The sequence below is a fragment of the Clupea harengus genome, chromosome 8, assembly GCF_900700415.2.
Source record: "Clupea harengus chromosome 8, Ch_v2.0.2, whole genome shotgun sequence".
NCBI lineage: Eukaryota > Metazoa > Chordata > Actinopteri > Clupeiformes > Clupeidae > Clupea > Clupea harengus.
Genome location: NC_045159.1, coordinates 9,796,156 through 9,814,934, shown reverse-complemented (window position 1 = coordinate 9,814,934; position 18,779 = coordinate 9,796,156). Strand labels below are relative to the sequence as shown.

The following is an 18,779-nucleotide window of genomic DNA, read 5'->3' as shown; positions in this document are numbered from 1 at the left end:
ACAGCATGGAGATACAGCTCAGATACAGATCTGTATATGTCGTGCAAAGTTTAGGACGTACAAGTAAGGGAAGGCAAGGTATGATTGCATCACATGCTGTGACAGATTAAACTATAATGGAGCTGGTATGCTGATATATCAGTACAGCATACGGTGTTATACCTTCCAGATTCATGCCGGCTTGTAGACACTTCCGGAAGCGGCAGGCAGGACAGTTTTTCCTCCGGATCTTGTCGATGATGCAGTCATTGCGTCCGGCACACAGATAGTTGTGTTGTCCTTTGAGGGGGAAAAACATTGCGATTAGTCTCAACGGCTTCAAGTAAAAAAAAAGACAGTGCCAATATTCAATCCTACAATAACAGAGTGTCCGGGACGCAAAAATCACTGTTTCCCTCAATGGGATGGCCAATTAACTATGGCCCCGTTTCAACCAACAACCTGCCCGTGAACCTGTTGTGAAGCATCACTTCAAAAGCCAGCCGCCGCAGTAACAGAGTCCAGTAACCACTATTCACTATTGTGGAAATCAGCCAAGATTTCTGCAATGCCAAGTGAAAACAAATAACAATATCAAAACTGACTGTGATTGTGACTGATTATGATGCCATACGGTCAGGGAAGAAGTCTGAATACCTTTAAAAATAATTGCCACTGAAAAAGCAGTGAATATGTGGAGCCTGTCATGCTTCCAGTCTGGTGTCTATTCCTGGAGCGCACACCAGCAATGACATGGTCATGTGAATAGGAAAAGCTTAGAGCAACAATATGAACCTAGCAATAAAGTTAGCACTACTTGGTTGGATAAAAGCCAATTGCTCTTACTGAGGCCTTTGTGGACACGATACATAAAGATATGTTTTAGAGTAAATTTAACAACAAAAAAATGAACACAAATACTCTAGCTTGAAGGACTTCTAAGTATATTTACCTGAACACCTAAGGATATGATTTGATACAGTATATTTTTACACCCTGACCACACATACATACAAAGGCTGGTTGTGAGTTAAGAGTGTGTGATTTGGAATGTATATCCATGATCTTTCTCAGATCGCGGTTTTTATTAGGAGCACCCTCTAACGGGCACACACCCACACACAGGGTGAACATTTCCGCTTGTTTGGAATTTACAAAAAACCTGACAAAGTTAACTTCACATTTTGTCGCATCTCTCACCCTTCAAGCTTGACCAACACACCAATGTAAAAGCAAAACCAACAACTGCCGTCTCTTTCTGCATGAACAGAGACGTAAATAATTTAGAGAGGCGTCCGCGGTCTCACTCAAGACAGCCGCTGCTGCAACACAAGAGGCAATACCAACTACATTATTGTGCCTGCTGTGGCATCAAAATCCCCACAGACGAGTGGTGGCAAGTAGCAGGCTGAAATAAAATGAAAGGGGGAAGAGAAAATAGAGGAGTCCTTATCTCACGGCCCAACTGCAGGAGCCTGTTTCATTTCCCCCTCTTTACCCCTTTGTGAGAAATGTTACTGACACAGCCTTCAACCCTTCTTTCCTATCTGGCCAAAGCAGTTATTAGTGCTAATAACCCTGATACAAAGTCGTTTATGGTGCCGTTATCAATGCTGTTTTGGCCACATTAAACAACAATGCTGAGCTGTTCTTCGCTCAGCTTAGCCCGGCCACCAAGCACCGCTTGAATTTGCATTTCCATTACATCAGAAATGCAGATGGGCAGTTTACAATGTACTATCACTGCTATAGTTTCCAGATTAAACTTTTTAACTGGATCTGCTTCATACGTGTCTTGACGTACAAAAACACAGACACACTATGGCAAGCGCTGATTGCGGACTGATAAAGTGTCTTCGACGGCTTTTGGCACGTTTGGAGGCTGTTCCGGCACGGTTTGGCCCTGCTCGCGAGTGGGTCCAAAATGAGCATGGCGCCTTCAACTTGTAATGGAAATGCTAAATAGCTCGGCTCAGTGCAAAAAAAATGGCATTGGAAAAAAACATAGTTCTCCGTACCATTAACTGCAATCTCTGGCGGTACATTGACTAACACCGTGGGTGCAGTGAGCAGTGCTGAGACTAATGTCGCACAGCATGCACTAAGGGCTAATATGTTTAGATGATACAAGCATCAGTAAACCCCAGCACCCCAGCCCTGCGTAGAGAATAACCAGGGATCCTCTCAGACATAAAAGTCTACATTAACAGCATTTGCTGAGGTCCAATAAAACAAGTAGAAGCAGCTTAGGGGAGGGGTGGGGGGGCATTACGACAAAGGTGATGTTAACCTTTACACAGTGGTTAGAGTTTTAACATAGATTAGATCATTGTGAGAAATTGCAAACAAATTGCTGACTAACAAGTACATGTTGATGAAGGGACGCCTCTGTTAGCAAATCATTACAATCTCCAAATCATAAATGCATGCATTTGACAGAGCTCAGGTGTTGGCTTGAGTCTGAGTGAGTGCGAAAGAGGTGGGAGAGGACAGACTGATGGAGGGGGTAATTAAAGCAGCGGTGTGTTATTGAAGGTAACTGTTTATTTACCATCCGTGTTTTGTCGCGCTCTCCATCCTTCACCAAACCCAGAACAAACATAGAATGGAAAGAAGAAAGACAAAAATAACAGTTATGAGCAATTTTCCATGGCTGGATTTTCATGGCTCTTTAGACTAAGATTTAACTAAACAGTGACAGATCTAGCATTCACTATGTTTTGAATGACATCCATCCTATTATAGCTACAGCTCAATGGTACTATTATTCATGACAAAAAAATAACTGTATCTGTGAGTTGGCTGCTTGTCTGAACTTGGTTTTTTTGTTGCTTCAGTTTGGCCTTTTTGGTCTATCAATATGATCAGATATACACAGTTTCTATCTAATCTTTTTTTCAATTTATTTTCATGTTTTGATAAAAATGGTTTCACAGAAGCACTAACATGCATTTGCATTATTATGAAAAGCCATTTGCAGTAAAAAAAACATTTTACACTAGATATTTACATGTACTATTGCTTTTAGTACTGCACAACTGGACAAACCTAAATGAGGACTACTAAAAATCAAGCTTGGTTATTACAGCAAAGCTGTCTGAAGCTCATCATAAAGCTTATTGTAAAGATTATCATAAGTTACTAGGGAGTATGACATAACATGCTTCAGAAGTCCTGAAAGGATAAACACATAATCCTGCAAACGGCTCCTCAGTATCATTTGATCTTTGATACTTGATTTGTCACCAGGCCTGCGGTTATCTATCACTTGAGGAAAAAATAAAAAAATTCCCCTTAAAACAAACTGTGCTAAAGGTGTCGTCATGCACGTGTCTAACAGCATGGCACTGTCACAGTAGAACCTGTCTGACAGGTGGTGCCGCAGTAAAAACCTCAGTCTCACACTGGGGGAGGCAAAGCAGCCCCCCTCCCCCTCCCCCTCCCCTGCACCCCACTCAGTGGTATAAATATAGTTTAGAAGAGGAGCCTGGGGCTCAACAGTGCAAGACACAACTGTCTGCTGACCACTCGCTCACCCTCTGTCCTTTCCCAGAGAGGGATCTCTTAGTTCAGGGCAACTTCCTGCAAGGAGAACCAGCCTCTGGACAAAACTAATGATTTTACTCTCTTCTCATCTCTCTCTCTCTCTCTCTCTCTCTCTCTCTCACTCTCACTCTCACTCTCACTCTCCCTCTCTTTCTCTCTCTCGGGAGCTGTGGGTTTGTTATCTGCAGAGACTACCGCTGAAAGTGAGTGATGGACCTCTGTGAAAATGAGGAGCTCATAACTTCTGTCTTATTTCACATTCCACCTCAGTGTTCACCCTTCCTTGACCTTTACTTTCACTACCCAAAACAAGCACAAACATTTTAACGCTCCACCATCAAATTATTTCAAGGAGTACTCTAGTGGCCTTCCACTTAAGATCGGGGCCAGCCTGAGGCTTTTCCTCAGGCATAAGTACTGGTGAATTGTCTCGGTCTTATGTTTCCATTGTGCATCGCAATATCTGGGACATTGGCAAATAGAGAACATCAACTGTAGAAACCTGTTAACAGTGCTTAGCCACAATGAAAACACATGTAAAAGAAATTCTTATAACATTTAAGCTCGTCATGAAATTGTTGAAAACGTTCTTTTGCAAAGTTTTGATTTATCCGTAATTTCCGTTGCTAGACAAACTAAACTAAACGCTTGCTATCTGGTTTTAAAATTGTTGTATTCCGTTCCAAAAGTTTCTAGTTCAGCCCCGATCCGTCCTGCCTCACTCTACGACAGAACTGAGGCCGTTTGGGCCATGGCCCTGGTCCAGCCTCACAGATAGAAACAAAAAGACACTGGGCTTTCACCCTATGGTAGAAATGCGCCAAAAACATTAATCTAAGATCTAAGTATTAGAGAAATCCAAAATATTAAGTATATAAGCAACTCTATAGCAGCTCGTTTTTTTTTGTAGTAGCCACTTCAGAAAGGGTGACTAAAAAGGAAGGACTTTGGTGGTCATAATAGTTCAGTCCAATGCATACAGAAGACCCTTAGACAGCACATCCCCTTCACTGAACATGAACATGCGGTATTGTGTCTACAGGTGCAACATCTTGTACAGGCATAATATCCACAGGCCCTAAAATATGTGCATGTACAATAAGGAAATAAACCGATTGACATCAGCATACTGTTATTTCTATGAAAAACAAGTTTGGCTGGATTCTCGCACTGGTACTCAAAACAAACTACAAACACAAAAGCAGCAACGCTTGTGTTGCCAAACCCACCGCCCTCAAAACTAAAAACTCAGACTGAAACACCGGTGGGCACTGAAACACATTGAATATGTTCCTCTATTGTAGCAAAATCAATTAAATGATTAATTAACTATCGGTCTCCTTTCATCTTCTGAACCCTCTAACACTGAGCTCTCGGTGAGTTATTATTTTTAATTTTTACCTTCCACAGCCCTCTTGAAGAACACCTTGCAGCTGCCGCAGGTGAGCACGCCGTAGTGGCAGCCGGAGGCCTCGTCGGAGCACACCAGACAGATCTTGTGAGCCGCTCCACCGGATTTAGCCGCCGCCCCGCCGGATCCGTTGGCTTCAGCTCTACTGCCAGGGCTGCAACACGAGAGTAAGATGGGAGAAAAGAGATGAGAAGAGATATTGCACTGCCATCAAGCAAGAAGAACTCTTTGCTACTGTAGTACATTTACATTTAGTCATTTAGCAGACGCTTTTGTCCAAAGCGACGTACAAGGGAGAGAACAGTCAAGCTAAGAGCAATAAAAAAAACCTGGTGTAACAATAAATACTACTTTACATAAGAGATAGAAAAACGACCTAGAAAGGAAAAGGAAGTGCATGAATGTAACTGCTGAAGTGCAAGTACATACGCAGAATGCCTACAGAAAGACCAGAGATATACACCCAATTGGTTCACATCATTAACAGAAACGCAAGTTGTTTGATTCACATCTCTGTCTTCTTCTTTGTTCATCACTCCCATTCTTTCCTTTTTAAAATCTTGTACAGTACCAGGTCAAAAATCCCCACCATACATTATGTACCGTCTCACACAGTACTACGTAAATATTATGCACACTATGTCAGTATGTTGAGAGGAAGCCATTTTGAGCACACAGCCTACATGCCCAGGGCCACTAGGAGCAGTGCCCTTTGACCTACCCCTCATACACAGCCTGCACTGTCCCTATACTCCGCATTGTCCCGGTCCTGCGATTACACAAAGTCTGGATTAAGGGCTTTGCTTAGTTGCCCTTGATAATGGCGTTAAGCACCGCGGCGAGCCGGCTCTGGGCTCTGGGCTCAAGCGGCCATCCGTTCTGTGCTGCTCTGCTGAGGGCTCCGCTCCGCTCAGCTATTGAGCTCTAAGTGTTCTCTGCTGGCCCACATCATCTGATCCGGGCCAAGGGTTTTTTAAAACTTGCCCTGCTAACGGGAACGACTCCAAAGAGGAGAGTGGCAGAATTTCATACCACAAGATTTTATTTTACGGTCAACCGCCATGTGACTAAATTAACTTAGAAATAAAACCACAAATAATGGTAGGACTGAGAACACTTTACACTTATACAAACTGTGCCATACTGAAAAGGCATTCATATGACAGAGCCATGACACATGCATTATCTGCATGGAGTTAGCGAGCGACGCGTGGATTGTGGCTTGGCATGGCAGGAATTTAAACATGCATTAGAAAGAGGAGATGCTCCTCCCAGTAATGTTTTCTTAGAAAACACAATGTGGACAGAATGAGAGCGTTCACAAAGAGGGTGTCAGCTTTGCCATCTTCACACAGTGTTCCTCCCTCGAGAACCTTCAGAGTTCATCACCTTTGCTTCATGGCTTCACTAAACAATACTGATAACGAATGTGCATTGCATTACACAGAGCAAACTGAAGCTCATGAAATCTCTGAATAATGCAACACGTACGTCTAACAGTCTGTACTGCACTGTGATGCACGGAGGCTGCTTGAAGCCAAAATCTATCATTTTCTTTTCAAAACAATAGCATCATTAAGGCACCCCCCTTTTGTATCCTACCTCTTTCAATAACTGGCAAATGCTCACCAAGAAGTTAACTTTGCACAAACTAAGAATAGTTCTAGCTTGCATCAGTAAGGTAGGTAGCCTAAATGTTTTATGAGTTACTTGGGCCGCATAGCGCCTAATACTTGCCTAAGTCCCATTCTGCCAGCCTTCCCCCGACACAGGCACACTGTGTCTAATGCACTGATCACTGGTAAAGGGGGAGAATGACAATAAGTATGACAGTGATAACCGCAATAAATAGACTCAGAGCCACGAACAGAAAACAGAGCGAACAAGAGCGAGAAAGAACGCAAAAGAAAGATAAAAAGACTGACAAATACAGCAAGGAGTGAGCATGTGTGTGTGCGCATGTGTGTGTGTGTGTGTGTGTATGTGTGAGAGAGAGTGTTCTTTAAGTCAAGCTGGACATTGGCAAGGAGCCAAAACATTCTCACAGTGACTGTTATCACATGATGGCAGCTATCCTGGCGGCACGGCACATGACTATAAATGCAAATCCACATTTACACTGGATCTAGCGAGTAGCAAATCATGCTGTTGCACTCCCTGAAGTCGTGCCAAAATGACCAAACCTTCTCCAGAGAGGTGGAAATGCTGAGTGCAGAGATACCAACTCTGAGGGAGGGGTAAAAAAAAAAAACCTTGTGAAAGTTAGAGATAACAATGGTCAATCGCTCCGTAGCTAATCAATAACCTAGTGCACAAATGACACAAAGATCTGAGGTTCTCCCTCCCTGATCTATAAAGTTTACTGATGCAGGCTTGTAAAGAAGGGGAAAGCCATTTTCAGCACTTTCTACTACGCCATGCCACTTATGTCAAGGAATGAAAGGAAAAAAACACTGTTGGCTGTGTGTGTGAGAAACACCCCGACTGCTGGTAATAGCCTCTTTGGAGGCTGAGAGGTCATTTTTCTGCTGCGTTAGAAATCAAACCGCCTTCTCAACAGGATCTCCATTTTACCTTATGCTGTGTCACCGCAGTTCTTAACAGTGACCAGCAGGGGGGGGGAGTACACCTCCCCTTTCCCCACCCACCCACGTCTCCTGCGGACGACTCTTGGCCACGTCATGAGCATATTTCTCCATTAGTAACACTCCTACAGCCAGAGAATGCTCTGCATGGCTACGCACATACACACACACACACACACACCATGGACCACTATAATGCCCTGAAACACACACACACACACACACACAAACACACACACACACACACACACATAGAGAGAACATGAAAACACATCTGTGCCATACAGCACACAGCAAGCAGGCGCACGTACACACACACTCACACACACACACACACACACACATACTAAGTGAAGCCTGAGAGAGCCTCACAACATGAAATGCAGTGCAGTGACCTCCGTAATGTTCCCGCCCACACTCCTCTTATACTTTCCTCCCAGCTCAGCTGCCCTCTGAGCTTCAGCTGAATCGAACGGCACAGAGGAAAAACAACAACAACAATAACAAAAACAACAACAACGACCAAAATGCAGCTACAGCAGACTGTGACAACATAAAAAAAAAAAAGCTCACACACGATTTTAATCAATTTCTCTGTTTGGAGGCCATTTTCAAGTTGTGGCATTCAAAACAACTGGATGCGCGGTGGGGGGAAAAGAAACCAGTAAAAGCAGATGAGATTGTGTAGTGGAGAGAAAGTAACACGCAAAGACAAATTAGTGACTCCATCTGCCAAGCTACCAAACAGAGATTAGTTTGAAACTGACAGCTTGTCAAAGAACTTCAGTCAAACCTGCATAACTACTTACTTTCATCCCTGCAACAGCAAGGCGATAATAACTGAAACGGATGGGGCATTACTAAGCATTTTCAGTGACCCAGCAAGACTTTGGTTTGGACCTTTGGCTTTCATAAGGGGGGCAGAGGCCTCTTCATAGTTCAGAGGGAAGTCAAGACCCAGGGGTTTACTCCAAAAATGTATACGTTCCAAATTCCTCACCAAAGCGACCCAGTTACATGAGGACAAACGCACACTGCTGCACACAGACTCCAGAGCATGGGGGGGCAGTTTAGAAAAGTGCAGAATGCAGCAAGTCAAGAAAGCACAACATGACGGAATTAATAGCTTATTTTATCTGACAACATTTGGGTGCCTTTGCAGAGAAACAGCAAGTACAGGAAACAGTTTGACTAATATGGTCCTTGTAATATTTTTTTTTAAGTAAAGGAAATGACCGAATGCATAGAGGCCTGTATGGACTTCTAATTTTAAAAACTGAAACGCAAGTCCCTTTCCTAAACCAACACTGAACCTCTCTTTACCAGCAGCGGTATGTTTTCTTTTTTTTTCAGTGTTAAAGTGTTCCCTTCTTCCAGCTGCCTCTCAGTCGACCTGAAGGCAAATAGCTCAAATGCCCTGAGAACAGCACCACACCTGCCACTGCAGGGGCTCTGATGGGACTATCTCAACTTCACCTGGCCTCTTGTGCCAAATAAATCATCCGCACAACTGAACTAAAGGACACAGAAATTTCTCAACAGCCACAGCTACCCAGAGGGAAGGCAAGGGATCAAAGGCAACCTACACTAGTGGCAGTACAAAAGCTACACATCACATTTTATTTATTTTCTGCAAAGAAGCCCTGACACAAGGTAGAGCTGCTATTCAAAGGGAAGACTGCTTACTGAGCTTAATGTGTGCACATCTGTGAAATGTGCTTTGAACAGTAAGCTTAAATGATACAAGCACAACCCTCCCATTTTTAGTGCCTTTCTAGGAGTATCTTTTTCTACTCTATTCATCTCTCACACTGTCATACTGTCACTCCCTCGTTCTCACCCCTTCTCTCTGTCTATCCACCCCCCTCCCCCCACGTACACAGTCCCTATCTCTTGCTAGAGCACTCCCACCCCACCCCTCCCCTCCCCTCTCTCCTGGTAGAACTGAGGGGGTTATATAATATTCACATTACTGTGGAGGCAGTGTACACTCGACGCCCAGTCTCAGCCAATGGCGTCGCCCGCCACGCATGGAGTACAAACGAGGCCATGCAGATCATGGGATTATCCATTCAGCTACCCAGAGACAGCTCTCTCTCTTTCTCCCTCCCCTTAGCGATACACACATATGTTCTCTCTCTCACAGACATACACATGCATGTGGCATGAAGCTACACTTTAGTGGTTCTTTCCCAGTGGCCACAAGGAAAGCTTTGTGCTTATGCTCAGTACATGTGCATGTATATGCATGTGTACTGCATGTGTGCATGAGTGGGTGTGGCAGTGTGAGGCTATATGTAGCCTGGTTTTGTGCGTGTGTGTGTGTGTGTGTGTGTGTGTGTGTGTGTGTGTGTGTGTGTGTGTGTGTGTGTGTGTGTGTGTGTGTGTGTGTGTGTGTGTGTGTGTGTGTGTGTGTGTGTGTGCGCGCATGTGTGTGTGCATAGGGTTAGAAAAAGTCCCAGAGAGAAGCTTTCTCTATTCCTCAGCTCATGTGATATGTGTGGCAGGGCAGACCAGAGTGGCTAATCTAACAAACAACTACTACCCAAACAAACAGAAACAAGGATCCCTATATTGGCACTTCTTATGAGATTACCTCTAGTTTGGCTGAAAAGAACACACACAAAAGACACACCACTCTTAACATAGATTACTACTTTATTACCACTGACTAATCCGGAAGAACAGTGAAGTGTGTTCCTCAAGGGTCTAAGGGTTTCTGTTTGTGTTTGTTCTCTACAGCTAATGAAGGACGATTAGCCAAATATCCTCTGCTTGTTTCTCATTACAACCAATTTCCATTGAGCCTGCCAGCGGGACGGGGAACTTCATTCACAAAAACAAAATGAAGAGACCCTCAATCGGAGTCTGCTAGGAGATTCATTAGTGCGTTGTCAGGCTTTCAAAGGACCCAGTTGTGTCACTTTCAGCAGGCCTTTTAATCGCAGAGGTGGTAACTACACTTTGTGACCAGTCCTCCAAATAGTTGTGATTTGTTTGTTTGTTTATTTATTTTTCAATGAGAAAAAGCATTTAGTAGATAAACTCAGTGTGATTGCTAGGATTTTAATATGCATTTAGGGTAAAGGCCATTAGCCATAGGCCACCAGAGGCCTGGGATATTTGTTTTAATTAAAATCTACTGATTACACTTCAGAGTTCCCTTGGCTAACTTCAGTTGATGCATTAATTAACATGACCAGAACACAAACCTCAGTATCAATAAACCATGAGGGATGTTAAATACTGGTTTGTTTGTGCTAAATAATTAAACAGTTTACTAACAGGATGTCTAAACTCACACAATTGACCGGAGCAAACCATTAACATCAACATTAACACACATTAAGTTATGCAAGTGCTGTAGCTAATAGTTAATAATCTTTTATTGTTCACTATAGCATTTAATTGTAGATTATCTTTACTAGGTTAATGTAAAGTGTTACCAATCCAATCATCCAACCAGTGCTGTGAGCAAACTCAATTTACTTGACCAACTAGCCCATGATCCCCCAAAACCCTTTCAGGGCATGACTGCTGTCTGGATGTTACCATCATTATGTTACGGTCTCATTTCAATCCTTCCATCTGAAACATCTAAAAAGTGACCTCTTTTACCCCCATTTCAATTATGAGACCAACAGGGTATCTAGGTTTTATATCTGCAAGCATCTTCTGCTGCTGGGAGTTTCCAGGTTGATAAAGGCTGGTTCAGCTGTGAGCAAGTGTTACAGGTTATAGGTCGATGTGATATTGATCACACTTCCTCTCTGTATAAAATGGAAAGCCTTTGATTGAACGGCAGCGTTGTTAAAGGACTGTGCTACATAATCAACCCATACAGCAGACAGGGATAATGATATAGGACAGGATGAGTGATCTGAAGATTACTGCCATGGCCAATATACTAAACAGACACTGCAGATGTAAGTTTGTTTACATTTACCAAAGCATAGAGGACCGTGCAAGTCACATGTATTTAATCTGAAAAATGATTCAGCTGAAGGGAAAAAATAATCTCTGCCATGAATCTCAAACAGGATGACGAGCTGAAAGTGGTTTTGGCGAAATTCTGAAAACCAATGAAAATTGGCTGAATTTGGAGCTAGCGGCGGTGTAAACGTTCAAGCTAAAATGGCTTCTGCCTTCCATTCTGAATGACTTACAGTGGGGACAAAATATCTGTGGTCTTGTCAGTGGTGAGGCAGAGTGAAGCGTCAATTGTCCCCTGCTGTACCTCAACCACATCAGCATCCTGAATTACTTAATGCCGGCTACTTACAGCCGACAGTTGCTGCAAATGGGGCAAGTATGCAGCATATGGTGCCATATTATGGTAAATTCCAGTTTTACAACATCCCTTTCATTGAGTGGGCTATGCGCAGACAGAAAGCAATCTTTTTTTATCAGAGGGCTCTATAAAAACATGCAGGTATTATTCCATTCAAGTTTAACCTGTTACTTTAGCCCAGATATGGTGTTTAATGGTAATCAGTGTGTTTGAGCTGACTGGGCCTTTATATTATGGCATACTAACAGGCTGTGCTAACAGCAGGCATGGCTGCATTCCATTTAGACTTATATTTTCTTATGATGGTAAAGGAAATTGGCTAGGCTATTGTGTTGTATTTTGAGTGATGTCTGCCTTTAGCTTTGTGTTATCTCTGGGATGGCCGTGTTAATTAAAAAATAGTTCACCTCACAATGTTTGTTTTAAGGCACTAGCACTGCCTCTTACTCTTTTTAGATGTGTTGTGTGCCTGACATTGCATGGGGCAGGGGTGGGGCGCTGTAGGGTTGAATTAAACACTTGTCTCATGTTGCTTTTCACCACCAATCCATCCATCTATCAGTCGCACGCCAAACATCTAGGCTATGCATTCACCCAGTTTGGCTTGGCGCTATTTTAAAAGCCGGCATAAAGACACCACTGGCTGGCTGTCACTGTGGCTTTTGGGGAGGGTGGGTGGGGGCGAAACAGGCCAGTGAGAGTCGAGTGTGTTATAACCACACGCTGTTCGCCCATTCATTACCCCAGGCCGGGATGAAACATTTGGGCGTTCTGTGGCGCTTGGGAACCTCGATTTGCTCCCGCAGATTAGATTAGGGCCTGACACCTCTTCTGCTCTAAGCCAGACAGATGGGAGCGCAGCGGCCGTTTGGCCCCTGCCTTTCATGCCATTAGCCTTCATTTATGGCCTAATGCTACAGCCACAGCCTACGGAAAGTTTATTGTTTATTGTATGTGACTACAGAAGAAGTAAAATAGAGAAAAAACAAGAAGACAGAGAGAGAGGGAGGGAAAGAAAAAAGCACCTTGGGTCAACACTTCCATTTCCCTCCAAAACCTTTGCTCAATTCCAGTTGTGTTTTTTTTTGCTGAAGGGCCCTTTGGTATTGCGTTTATTTAAGATGGTAAAAAAAAGAGGAGGAGGAAGAAGGAAATGGAAAACAAATAGGTTGTAACCTCTAATTCAGCAGCTCTGCATGGAGGCGTCAAGAAAGAGGTGAACCGAGACACAGAGATGCATTTTTTGCATTTAAATATTTGATCGCATCACTTAATAAGGTGTGAGGTGTCTGCCTTCACAAGGTCTACCATGCATCTATCCAGACTTGCTAAATTAAATAGATAATAGTTCTTTTAAGTTTCCACTGTACCCTCTTAGAGGAGCTGTGCTTTAAAGACTGTCAACAGGGTAAATATTTACAGATATACACACGCAACATGATCCAGCTCACAAAGCGGTCCAAAAATATACAGAGCTGCTCACAGACAGGCTTGAAGCTGCCTCGCTTTGGCATGACGAATTGTGTGTGTGCGCTCTTGCACAACATGAATGCTATTCATTCATTGAAGTCTCCAATCATATACATGTTGGCCTTAATTACACGTGTGTGTGTGTGTTATGTGTGTGTGAGGCATTATCAAGTATTTTATCCTATATGGGATAGCAGAGTGGATGCAGCAGTCTGACACCATGTCACTGAGGTGTATTTCAAGGACTGTCGTTGCCGTAAAGACAGGTAAAAAATGTTGGCAGCTCCATTCCTGGGAAACTACCGTGCACTAAAATCCCAAGCAGCAACTGCATGCTTGAAGGGGAAAGGCTACAATTTAAAAATTCTTGGGTTATTGCCCACATTTACAATAAAGTACACCCATCCAGACACACAAACAAAGTGGACCAAAGACCTGGCTAAATTATGTTGACATACACACAGAAGCTCAGGCAAACTTACACTACCACACACACAGACAACCACACACACACACACAGACAACCACACACACACACACACACACACACACACACACACACACACACACACACACACACACACACACACACACACACACACACACACACACACACACACACACACAACCACACACAGACACACACGTGCCGACAGGGTAAAACTGAGACTTTCCCTGTGTGGCTGCATGCCAGCGAAGCTGAAATAGCCAACGAACACTCCCGGCTTGAGCCAGAGGATACAAATGCTCCTCAGGGATGTAAAGAATCATTCACCTCAAATAAAGGTTTTCATGTGACAGCTGGTCTAATGTGATCACTGCAGCTAAAGTTTTCCCTGTTTGCATAACATTTTCATAATGTTGCAAAGGTTCCCTTCGTGAAGGCCAGGGAACTGTATTTATGCTGCCCTCCTGCATTGTGTACAGACAGGTACAGACAGGTTATCACACTAAAATAAAATGAGATGTTTTTTTCCGGCTATGGTTAATTAACCTCCACTGTCAAACTGCTCTAACCTGTTCACATACATGCTTTGAGTTTTTGTTTGGTTTTTGTTGATAAGGGGTAAGCAATGTTTAACATGACAGACAAAAAGACAGTAGCAGAGCTAGACAATAATAGAGTGAACAGATAGAAAAAAGAAAGAGAGAGAGAGAGGGAGAGAGAGAGAGAGGGAGAAAGAGAGAGAGAGAAAGAGAGAGAGAGGGAGAGAAAGAGAGAGGGAGAGAGAGAGAGAGAGGGAAGACAGAGACAGAGAGTCGGCGGTGCCATCTAGTCACCTGCCATGCCCTCAGGAAGTTTTTCTTAATAGCAGGAAGCTGGTGTCCTCAGTTGGCCCCGTCTGACCGGCATGGGGCCTGGAGGCTGTTTTACACACTCACACACGTCTAACCAGCATGGGCACGCGTTCGTCCGCACCACATCTTCCTTGTACCACCCCCCCCCCCCACACACACACACACACACCAACAGCATACAGAACTGTGGAGTGTGTCGGCCTGCCACTGGCCTTTCAGGTCCTGTGACCCACTACAAAGCAATGCCCCTGGAAGTGCTTTTGTTCTTTTGTTTGTTGTTGTTTTTTTTTTGTTTTTTTTCAAACAAATGAGACAACTTACTGTCAACCATCAAGTGTATTTTGAAGATCAGCAATGGCAGGCTGTAAGTGTGGAAAAGAAAATAATGGGGTGGTTTAATAAAGGGTGGTGAGAGTATCCAGAAAAAGCCGCGATTTTTTCCCCATTCTGACATGAGGAGAATGAAAGGCTCTGGGATGAAGAGACAGGAATCACAGAGGGGCTGAATGGAGCTCAGATGTGAGATGCACTCTAAGGTCAGATGCTCAAAGGCATCTGAATAAAATAAGTGTGGAAAAGAGAGAGAGAGAGAGAGAGAGAGAGAGAGAGAGAGAGAGAGAGAGAGACTGCAGGGGCCTGGAGTAGTATGAGTGCAGCATTATAATCAAGATCAAGAGGAGAGAGGCAGCACGCTGCAACAACTTCATTTATATCCACTGTTACTGCCAAGACCACGATCAATGGGAAAGGGAGCGAAAGAGGGAGGAGGAGGAAACAAGAGGAAATAAGAGAGAGAGGGACAGAGAGACAGAGAGAGAGAGAAGGGGGAGTGAATAAATACTAATGTTTTTTCCTGTACGTTTCTCTGGGTTTTAACAATGAATTTTGACACAGTAATACCCCTCAACAAGCTCCTGTGAATCCGCACCGTCTGGATCACATTACCACTTCATTGTGGCCAACTTATCTCAACTCATGTGCAGCAATGGGAACAATGAGCCATTAAACTGCCTGGCCCTGGCACTTGGCACCGAACCTCTGGGCGGACTAGTTTTGCCCGGTGGCCCAAACCCATGACCTGACATGCGTAGTCTGTGCCAGTGCGGAGCCCTGGGCTGGCCGTAGCTGACTGGCTGGCTGGCTGGCTGGCAGTAAACTTTAACCCCAGTCGATTAAGTTGCGGGCAGTAGAGACTCTACCGCGCAATAAATACAGTACAAGAGGCAGGGAAGCTGAACCCAGGGTGGGCAAGTTCATTTTGCCCTCGTCAATCATTGACAGAGGCAAATCATGAAGTGCTCCATATGAGATTTGCGCAGGCACACACACTCTAACACACAAACACATGTAAACAGACACTGATAAGGTGTTGCCAGGAAATATCTACAGCCCCATACTCAAAGCCACACACAAAAGAGGAGGGTTCATTCGTAAGAGTGTGTGTGTGTGTGTGTGTGTGTGTGTGTGTGTGTGTGTGTGTGTGTGTGTGTGTGTGTGTGTGTGCACTTGTTAATAAAAAGTGGACTAATCTTACAATGTCTCCCTGCCCTAATTTCACAACTCGGCACTGAGCATATAAAGGAGATTTTTGGAATCAAGTTACTCAAAGCATAGATGATATGAGGTAGCAGAGCTAGACAGGGCAGTTGGGGTCGAGGGCAGAAAAAGAGAAAGAAAAAAGGAAATAGTGAGATAAAGAAAGAGAAGAAAAGAGAAAAAACATACATGCTGGACATTCGATTGAAACATACCAAGTCCCAGCAGAGCCGCAAGAGTGCAGACAAAGACGTTTATGGTATCTAGCGTTCCTATCTAGGCCATATTTGTATTACCAATACACACAAGCAACGGTGGTGTAACCCCGAGCTGTGATATTATTTGCCTGGTCACCAGTGTCAGGAATCACTGTTAACCTCTCTGCTATGTGCGGTGAGGAACATATTTGAAAAGCAAATTATCCTCCATCTATTGCCTATGAGTTTCCTTGTAGAGAAAGCTTAAGCATTATCAGTGGTCATGTGTAGCATGGTCCATGTAATGAGGTTAGAAGCACATAAGGCATGTAGCAACACTTCCACAGTTCTTCCCATTACAAGTGTCGTCCACAGAGTTGTAAGGCTAGCCAGGGGCATTTTTTCTTCTATTGTAGGCACTGACACAAGCTAGCTATCTTGCTAAGTGATGTATTTCAGTGACATACTGTCTTTGCCAATATCTGCTGTAAAAGCAACTCGTACTAAATAGGGCCGTATTCCCCCATCCAATGCGAAAGTCCTTTTTTGGCACCTCCAGTTACGTGCATTTCAGATATGCATATTCTCTCCTACACACACCGATCACACTCACAGAGTTTAATTTCCAAATGGAGGTGGACTCATAAAACAGGTGTGATTTATTTACAATAGATGGACTGGACTGAAACTGGACTGGAATGAGAATGCACTACTGAGGAAAAGGTGCAACAAAGTCATGAAATCATGCTGAGTAGCCAATTATTAAAAATCACAAATCAATAATAATCATAATTAATAATCACTTATGATGACTTCCAAAGTACTCTATATTAGCTAAATTGATCAATTAATGGGTAACGCTCTGCTATTAGTTCAGTTCAGTTCAGCAAGGCTCTCCAGAAGCCCAAGATGTACCGCCATCACAGGTGGCGGACCACCATTATCACCTGTCAATCTGACATCACTGGAAGACCAAGTGGCAGCCATTTGGTTTATTAAAATGTTTATTGTACTTTTTATGCAGTAGGAGGACCAACCCAGGCAGTTTGAATTGTTTTGACACAAATGACATGCAACCCATAGACCTGACCTTGGGAGGAGAGTGCGCCTGCTGAGGGTTGTGTGGAGCGTGAGTCTGCACGGTAACACCCCGACAACCCAGCAACAGAACGCCGCTGCCTGATTGAAATGGAAGACGAGAGACTGGCAGAGGTGCAAGAAAAAAAAGGGAGTGCCAACAGCAATCTGGCCAGTTCATTGGCAGCACATAAGTCAGCACAGATGCCACTCTTCAAGTGCAAGCGATGGTGTGCTGCGGCGGGGGACTGGCGGATGCTATGCGCTCAACTCAGGGTGTGTACTCCTCCCAAAACAAGGGGGCGTCTGTCGCAAATAAAATAAATAATTCGTCACAGTGTCTTGTTGTCTACAATTAATAGTAGTAATATTGGTTCTCAGTGGAGGGGTGGGAGAACGGGGTCATCCCCCACGGCAGAAGACGATATCCACGGTCTCCTGTGTATCAGAACAATAAGGATTGTACAAATGGCTGAAAATAGCTTGGCAAATAAAGTTGCTGGCATTGCTTACCAATTAGCCAGGCGTCCCCCATCAGCCAGTTCTGCCATCTTTTGCCATAATGAGGAGTTACGCAAGATAAAGGAGTCATTGGCTGAGCCTGGGAATTTGGCACAGACACTCAAAATGTGTGCGGCAGGTTCACACAGAACTTGCACGTTGATGCCGTACAGCAGTTTTAATCAACAGGAGGAGCTGCGATTGCAACAAGGGTGCAATCAATGGCCCCCACAACCGCCAACTCAATCGAAATTTCCCTTTGTTCTCCTCCTTGTGTTACAGGAAATGTTATGAACTGGTTGATGTGGTGCAGCATTGCATCAATGACCTGTGTCATACACTGTGACACCAATGACGAAGGTACGTGCACCACATCGCCAGCCACACTCTGACAGATGCAAGAACAGACAGAGCACTGGTGATTTTGCTAAGGACTGGGAGGGCATGTGAGTGATTACTGTGGCTGGAAAGCGGTTTGTCCAGGAGTCTGCACAGGTGGATGATGGCTTCATGGTCAAAACGAAGTGAGCCACAATATATCCAAACAAGGTCAGAAGTCTCATGGCTGGCTGTGCGCTTAGTGAGCTCTTCTCCATCTTTCTCACTCTCTCAGTAGCACATGCAAAAGCAGAAGCAAGCGTTTTGGTTTAGCATACTAGAAAGTTGGTCCTATTTATACCCATCTTAATTGATATTTCTGTTTTATTCTAACTGAAATAATTATTAACTTAATTATAATTAAAATCAATTATTAAGGCTTGTTCACAACACCATATAATGTAAAAAGTCCCCCCCCCCCCTGTTTAACAATGCATACGAGGAGTTTACAGAGGAAATGCCTAAGCATGGCAAGCAAATGGCAGACTAGCTGTAGCTGTGCGCTTTTT

General features: G+C 43.9%; 1 protein-coding gene across 1 annotated transcript in view; it reads right to left on the bottom strand.

The window, feature by feature from the left end:
* LOC105909165 (glucocorticoid receptor) overlaps positions 1 to 18,779 on the bottom strand; it is a 50,791-nt gene that overhangs the window by 10,869 nt on the left and 21,143 nt on the right. Inside the window, exons 3-5 of the mRNA XM_012837766.3 lie at positions 4,927 to 5,090; positions 2,531 to 2,557; positions 163 to 279 (exon numbers count right to left, since the gene is read on the bottom strand). Coding sequence (XP_012693220.1) covers positions 163 to 279; positions 2,531 to 2,557; positions 4,927 to 5,090 — 308 coding nt within the window. The remainder of the gene's footprint in view (positions 1 to 162; positions 280 to 2,530; positions 2,558 to 4,926; positions 5,091 to 18,779) is intronic.